This window comes from Halyomorpha halys, unplaced genomic scaffold, assembly GCF_000696795.3.
Source record: "Halyomorpha halys isolate HHAL.00 unplaced genomic scaffold, Hhal_1.1 Scaffold1014.1, whole genome shotgun sequence".
Lineage (NCBI taxonomy): Eukaryota > Metazoa > Arthropoda > Insecta > Hemiptera > Pentatomidae > Halyomorpha > Halyomorpha halys.
In genome coordinates this window covers 585,532-594,288 of record NW_027116643.1, presented here as the reverse complement: position 1 = coordinate 594,288, position 8,757 = coordinate 585,532, and the positions used below count along the sequence as shown (strand labels likewise).

At 30.9% G+C, this 8,757-nt stretch overlaps 1 protein-coding gene across 1 annotated transcript in view; it reads right to left on the bottom strand.

The window, feature by feature from the left end:
* The window catches only part of LOC106687813 (alpha-tocopherol transfer protein-like), a 59,525-nt gene that overhangs the window by 21,053 nt on the left and 29,715 nt on the right, over positions 1–8,757 (bottom strand). The window contains exon 2 of the mRNA XM_014431913.3: positions 1,785–1,927. Coding sequence (XP_014287399.1) covers positions 1,785–1,923 — 139 coding nt within the window. The 5' untranslated portion in view covers positions 1,924–1,927. The remainder of the gene's footprint in view (positions 1–1,784; positions 1,928–8,757) is intronic.

Genomic DNA, 8,757 nt, shown 5'->3' with positions numbered 1-8,757 from the left:
TCATTATGATCAAATTTACTTGTTGTATTTTTTTTTATAAAGTTGTAAATATCAATAAATAAATAAAAAAAATTGATGAAATTGAACAAACTGTACTATTTTGTCCAAAGGGGTCAAAACTAAATCCAACCTGTATGGGATAGTATATCGCTTATTTTGTTGGAAGTTGTTGTGAAATAGTTGATATTAGATCTGCTAAGAAAAAAAATTTAAATGTTTTGGATTTTTTTTTGGACCTGTTTAATTTAATAAAAAACAATAAAACAACAAGTAAATTTTACTGGAAACCTATTCAATTATTCAAGATTCACAAAATTCTTAACTAATCATGTGAAGATAAATTGTTAGGAGCCATATTCCATGTAAGTCCTTGCTAGCCAGTGAAAACCATTAATAAAGTTGGCCCAATCGTTTAGTAATCACTCACTAATTGAGATAACGAGCTCCTAAATACTTGTCACATCATTCCAAATATCGCCACTCATCCCCTCAGTCTCGGCTCGGTTGACCTTAAAGTATATTTACCTTTTTTCATTCAAGGACTAAACTTTTTTCTGTGTCAATAGCCTTCTGAAGAAATGCCTCGTTGGCATGATCCTACGATTCTGTGATTAATGCAGAGAGTTTTTAACAAGCCATGGCAACTAAATGTCTGAATTACTTTTGGACGATTGCACCTCGTTCCTGAAATTATCCCTAGTGTAGGTGACGAATCAAAGAAAAGCCAACTTTAACATTATGTGTATAAACAGGGTGTTTTAGGCTTAAGTACCCTGACTGAAAATATGAATTGGGATCTCAAAAGAAGCAAAAAATTCCCTATGAAGTTATGTCTGTTAACGTTTTGTTTAGGAGATATTCACGTCTAAAGATTTTTTTCTTTTAAGTATTATTTAGGTTATAGTAAACAAATTAATATGTATTCCAACTACTTTATTAATGAAATGGAAACATTAACAATCATATTATATGTTGTTCAGAATGTTTACCTAGATTATTAAAACAAGCTCGGGATTTTTTCCATAGCAACAGTAGCCGAACGGTATGTGCTATTTTTTGCGAGTATCAATAATCCGTCTTTGTAAAGAATTAAGCTCAATGACCGGGTTTGCATTGAATTTTTGTTAATTTCACCACAAACCAAAGATCCAGTGTTTTCATAGATGGTGAGTTTGTGAAACAATTATCCTTTGCCGTTTGGCCACTGCAGCTGTGGAAGAAAGATGCCAAGACTGCCTTGATGTTTTCAACTTTGAGCAAGTGCAGCAAATAGAGTAGTTTCAAACAGATATTAATTTATTTATTATAACCTAAATAATGCATAACAGTAAAAATATTTAGGCCTGAATCTCTCCTTAACAAAGTGTTAAGGACATACCTTTATGAGTATTTTTTTTCTTTTAAATCCTTTTTGTACGCTTAAATCTGAAACACCCTTTATAATATATTTCCTAGAAGGTTATTTCAAATCAATGAGTTAATAGTTGGCCGTGGATGTATATAAATGAGAAGTAGATGGTTGGGGATGCGGTCCCCGGTGAGAACACAAAGAAAAACAAAATAACAACCATTCATGTCGCTTGTTATCTTATTTTTTTAGCCCCAATGAAGGCTTAAATTCTGGCCGAAACGTTGGTACTAATAAATAAATTTTACTTATTCTTGTTCCTCACTGACCACACCACCAACCATCTTCTCCTCAGTTATTCCAAATCCATTCGGCTTCTTTCCCCAAAGACCTCCTTGCTACTTAGTTTATGATTATACTTTACTGATACACTGACCATCGAATGCGGGCAGATGGGGCTGCCTCTTGAGCCAGTCCTTGATGTGCTCGAGGTCCTTGTCCCTCGTGGAAACGTCTTCATTGAGTTCGGTCCGGATGAAGATCTGCTGGTCTGGGGTTGGTTGTACCAGCGTCATTCTTCTGAAATCAAAATTTCGCTTAGTCTAAAAGTGCAATCAATAATAAATAAAATAGCTAAAGAATAAAATGAAGGGTCGGCGTACAAAAGCAAAAGTAGTGTAAGTCATTCATTTTTGAACATTTCAAAACTTCAGATTTGATTTATATCACTTTTGTATTCAAAGGCTAATCTAATAAAAAAACGTGTAATATAAATAAATTTATATCGCTCATTTGGTTTTTAAGTGAGATTAATTTTTTTTTATTAACAAATATAAATTTCGAAACTGTGGAAAAACTTATGAACTTCATTCAGCCCAGCTTTCTAAATATAAGATTATTTATTAATAACAAAAATGTTTCATAGTTTTTTTTTATATCTATATATTTTTCATATGTTAATGACATTTCCGCCTATTCTATTGGACATTTTCAAACTTTTTTTTTTACATCCCTATCCTTTTTTTTCAAAGCCCCTTAAAAAAAAATCATTATTGACATTTATAAAACATATTTTTGCATTATCTCCTTTTACTGTAGAACATATACATTCTGAGGAGTCTTAGCGAGTATATTCATTTTGTGGGGAGTATATTCATTTTGTGGTGAGTATAGATAGAACTATATAATGTGCTGGGTCACTCATTATTTCTGAATTCAATAAAACTTAACCTACGAAAAACTAAACCTAATACTGTATGTTACCAACAATCCGGAGGGGGCAGGAGTTGATGTATTAAATATTGGATTGCTGCAGTACTGACAGCATCCTGCAAAAATTAGCTGATGTTTAATTATCAATGGTTCATTCATGAATTAAGGGTCGTAAGCATGGCAATTTTAGTTATTAGATTCAATTATAACTAAATTTGCCTAACTCTTGAGTACTGTAATGCGCCAAAAAATTTGATGTGACGTCTCACCCCTGCCTATGTATTAAAATTTATTTTCAAATATGTATTTCTGAGAGTTTATTGAAAATTCTCCTAATTCACAGCGCTTCATAACCGGAGATAATTTTTGACAGGGATTTGTTCCTAAAATTTATAAATTAATTCTCCATAAAATTGAGCTCTGGAGCTCTAACAAACCATCAAATTCCTCCCGCATCCAATCCTTACAATCCAAAATCCTTGATGCTCTTTATTACGTTACAAATAAACTCATCCCCAAAGACCTTAACATTCCATTCGTTGCAGATTTGACCCAAAACAGAGATGCGTCTTTTCATTCCAAACTTCTTGCCCATCCTAACCCATTAATTCTTAATCTCTCATCCTTAATAATCTCTGATAATCCTCCGAGGCGCCCTGAAAAGAAGATGGCCACGGGACCTTCTAATTTAAATTAATGCTTGAAGTACCACCAATGAGTGGTTCCTTCCCAAGATTTTCAAATGTAACTGTAACATACAACATATTTACTTATTCGTAGAGTTGTAAATCACATTAAATAAATAAAATTCTTCATAAAAATATACACTTTTTTCTTGGCTAACTATATTTCACTTTTAGCGTTTAGAGCAAACTTAATGAGTTAGCAAAGCTACTTTACAATGAGACTTCTATTGCTTTTCAGTGGACTCTACCGGTTTTCCTGTACAACTATATGTTATTAACAAAATGGAGGTGCAGCTTCTTATTTATCCAATTTATTTAACAGTTCTGAATATGTTATCTTAAAATTTCTAATAATTAATTGCATTATTCTGATTTCCAGGTAATATTAATGCTTCTAAATTTGAAATCCAGTAAGCTGCAATGAAAACAAATCGAAGTCTCGATCGAAATTATGTTGCTAAATGTGAAACATGGTTACACAAAAAATTGTGACAATTTTAACAACTTTAATGTGCCATTAGGTTTATAAGTTTTTTTTACTTTAGTCTTTGTGATTTATATTCAATAATAAAAAAATATTCAATGTATGAACAACTTTATTATTGTTGTTTCTTTTTTTAGTGGAATTAATTTTTAAATTATTAACTATCAGAATAAAAATTGAGAAAAAAAAAAATCTCCTTAGGAACTCACTAAAACTACACAGTAAAAAAATAAAACTTTATAAGAATGCGCTTTTTTATTTATTTCATTTTATTTATATGAGGAGATAGTCAAGAGTGTGGTCAGCTAAGATACACAAATAAACAAAACTTATTCAATTGTGCTGACGTTTTGACCTGAATTTCTTGCCTTCATCAGGGTTGAAAAAAAAACCCAAAAAACAATGAGATAACAATCTTAATTCAAAAAACATAAAAATAAAAAGAATATAATTTGTTTATTTTTGTACCTTTGCTGCTTTAACGCCTCATTATTTTATTCATATTTATATATATTTGGCAACGTAACGTTCGGTTTTTTACCTTCGTTCATTTTCAAACTTTATTTTCTACTTCTACAAACCATTTTATCATTGTCATTTTATTAAAATTCTTTGGTTTCATAAATACTACTCCAGGGAAGTATTAGTTCTCATTTTTTCTTAGAGCTTTTCATCTTATTTTTAATCTCCAGAGATGTCAGTGAATTTTAAATATCGAAGAAATATGTCATTCTGATTGATAGTTAATAATTTGCGGGAGAGGGTAGCTCAATTGTAAGGCACTGCGCTACTAACCCCAAGGACCCTGCTTCGAATCCGGCTGTGGCAGATGATAACTATCTGTTTCACTGTAGACCCTTGTCACCCCTGTTTCACTGGGTTCGGGAGCCCTCCCAGCCTCATTAAGTGGCTGAGTAAGTATAATTAATACTCTGGTGGTCGAAAGTGATTCTGACCAAATCACCTCCGTGCACAACCATTGCTCCAGTAACAGTACTTCGTTACATAGTACTGTACTCCTGACCTTTCATAGGTTTGTTGCGATACAAATTTACCTTTTTTTTAGTTAATAATATATGAATTTTAGTTGTTATTTTTATGCTTCCTGGACAGATATCCCCCAAAATTAATTCATTACAAACAATATTGATGGCACTTATACCATTACATCTTCTGCAACCCCAGGTGATGCCAGTACATGGACGCGGCAATACCACACAATACTAAGTAAGAAAGTGGTATTGCGGTACAAAGTTGGCCAGAATGGATAAAAGGAGATAAGGAGCCCAAACACGTACGTGATTTCGCAGTTTCTAATGTTTGTGACTCCTTTGTTACTATCTTCTTTTTTACGTAACGAATCGTAGCAGGCGCAATTCAATGTCCTGCGCAACATAGACGCAAGACGGCGCAGAATGCCGCGATTTGTAAGCGAATAGAGTTCTTCAGTCGCAACTCATCCAAAGAATCTCCTTGATAAGTGGTCGTATTATTTCTTTCTGAATTTTCGTTTTCACAATCCATCGACTCCTTAAGAATTACACAATCAAAATTCAATACTTTAGAAAAAAAAACCCATTCATTATTTGAAATCCGATCAAAGAAATGATACGTCCAGTAGCTATGTCATTCATTTCTGATCGAGATAATGAAAATGGTGGTTAAAATATAATCAAAAATTAGTCTAGAGCCATTGAAAGCTTGCCCATTTTACATTCTTTCTTCATAGATACAACGAAGATGTGAAACACTTAAATATTAATAAATAAGTATATAAAAAGTGAGTAATTTAAAATAAATCAAGATTATACATGTAACGGTTAAGAAAAAAATATTATTGAAAATAATAAATCCGTATAAAAAAATATAATAAAAATAGATAAAGATAATAATAACAAAATCAGGTCAGCAATGTTGGTTATAGATAAGAACTAACAGGGAATAATAACATGTAAAATAAATGTAAATTAATTTATTAATTAAGTTCATCTAAGTACAATTAAGATTGAATATTTATATTCATAGATTTATAGCACATATAGCTTATATAGTACAATATGAAAATAAAGCACTATTAAATTTTAATATCATAGTGTAAATTTTCACGTTAAACGCTGCCAGCGCCTTGGGTTTATGTTTTGAACAATGAACAATCTTTGAATAAAAATTCGATTTAATTTATAAAACATTATTTCGCAAAAAATTTTGGCTGAGATGAGATTACCACTAAAAAGTTAATAGCATATGCCAAGTATATTTCTGTAACTGCTAAGGAAATACAAAAGATTTCAATTAACAAGCAGGAGCTATTGAAATGAACATTGTCGCCAACAATAGTCCTGCATAATTGCAAGATAACTTAAAAGTAATTTATTTAATGGATTGTTGTGTCAAACTGTTTGCAAAAGACGATGGTAAATATTTTACCACTCCCTATGGTATATTATTCAAAAAACAAATCCAGTTGTTTAGGTTTATAGTAACTTCTTAGTTATTATTTGGAGCTTATCTGAATAAATTTTAGATTTTAAATTCATTAACTTTAGAGGATTAAATTTTGAACATTTTGGTAAACAAGTGTGGTGTATGGAGGTGCATATGCAAGATTTCAGAGTAAATCTATTTTCACCTGACTGAGTTGTCGAAATGTAGTATGGTATATAAAGCTTAAGTTTTTTATCTCGAACCCATTGGCTATGAATTGATTTCAAATCTTTCTTTTTTATTGTTTCTAAAGTGCATAAATAAAAATTTTACCCTTAAAAAGTTTTTAATTTTGTTTTTTTTACTCACATGAAACTAAGTTTTTTAGAGAATTTTTTATTTTTCCAATAGCAAATGCACATTTTCTGTTTAAAAATAATTATTTTTATTACCTGGCCTAAACAGCAGAAACAGTAATCGTCCTTGAAACATTTTGAACCATTTTAATAGTGTAATGCCGTAAGTTCATTTTATTGGAAGAATTTTCGCACATTTTTCATTCAGTGCTCAATATCTTGAAAACTACAGACTACATGAAAAATGGAATCCTTTTAAAAGTAAAACAAGTTTGCTGATATTTGTGCCCTAAAAGAGCTCACTAGATATAATATTTTCCGAGATATAGTTTTTCAAAGCTGACATATTAGGGATTTGCACCTCCTGGGAGTAGTAAACCTTTAACCATCGTGTTTTACAAATATTTTTACGAATTAAGAATTCATTTTCAGTTATTTTTACTATACTGCAAATGGAAATGTCACTAAGCACCTAAACGAAATCAAATTTTATCGCTTATATTATTAATTTAGGCATGTCGTGAATAAATTAAATAATTAATTGGTAATGTACAAACGGGGAAAATATGGAAGTTGTTTGAAATATGGCGGAATTTGAGAGTCTTTCCTCGAAAACCTTTCCAGCGTGTTCTCTCCTTTTACCGTTTTACAACAAGCTTATACTCTTTTGATAAATGTGCTATAATTCCAATTTGCTTTTGATATAGTCGTATTTTTAAAACTATTGATCATATTCATTAACAAAAAAAGATCATTTAGTTAAAAAAAATTGAACCAAAACAGTGGAATATACCAATTTGTAACTAATTTTATTCTTTTGTGAAAAGATTACCTAATGCATTAATATTTTTGGAACTTTACAAACAAGTGACTTATACATACTTAGTTAAGTGCTAGTGCAGAATAATTCTCCATCCAAAATTAAGACTATTTAATAATTTGACAAAATATAAATCATATGGGTCCAATTAACTATGGTAATGTAATCTTAAAGCTGGAGAACTCCGAAACGTCTAGAAAAATTGAATAAAAACTATAGAAAATAAAAAAGATGTAGAGACAATAAAACTATTAGTTACTAATTAATGTCCTTGGAATTGCCTTTATTTCAATTTTTTAAATCACAAGTATTGTTGGGTTTCACACCATCAAAGGTCCTGCTATCCCCGATTTAATAGGACAAATGCATAAGTGGGTTGGAATTTAAAAAAAAAATTTAAATCTTAAAACTTCTTACTCCCTTTATTTATATTTATATATTATATATTATTTTATCCTTTACATATATAGTGCCACTATATGTGTAAACGAATAGCATACAAGAAAATCGGACTATTGATGATACATTTTATAATCCGGACAAACTCCTAAAATGAGGAGGATATAAGACATCAAATTATTGAGATTTTCTGAATAAAAGACAGTTTGTTTAAGAAGGATTTTTTCTTATTATTTATAGTAAATAAATAATAAAATGTTGTAATCTAGGCTAAAGATTAAATAATTAAATTGTTTATTCTAATGAGGAATTATTGAAGGTTTTTTTTTACTTTGTTTAGTTTATTCACAACTGTAAAAGTATTTTTACAACCAGCGAATGAGATGTAGAGAGAGAAGAAGAAAAAAATAAAAAAATAAATAAAAAATAAAAATGTCATGAAGGGATGAAGGTTAAGGTCATCCAATGATGCCTCTCCATTAAAATTGAAATTTAAAACTCAATTTAAGAGGTCCCTATTCCAGATCCTTCGTAAACGTCGTCTCGTATCTGGTAAGTCTCGTGTTGATAGTCCTTGAATTAGAGGGTTAGTGAGTATTGGAAGTGTGTCGTGAAACTGTTTATATAATGATTTAACGGTTGTTTGTACGTAGGGAGTTCGTAAGTTTTTGTGTAAGTTCTTGTTACTGATGTAGGGGGAAGCGCTACTGATCAGTCTTAGTAATTTTGATTGAAACTATATTGAAGGTTAAATTTACTATCTCATGTAGTGAAATGTTTGGTCTCACCCATCAAATACTTTATTGCTATTAGGGATTTATCCTCAATCAGATAGCTGTCTTCTTTTGGACTTAGATTACATTAGAGTACTTCTAAACAAGATGTTGGATATTTTTTAAAAACTTTCGAAGTATAGTCGATAATAAGGCCATCCTCAGCAAAGTGACATTGACTCGACAGCTGAGGAAGTGAGACCCGTTCTTGACACCTCACACAACCCTCGTCCCACTGACTCAGTTAGGTAAGGG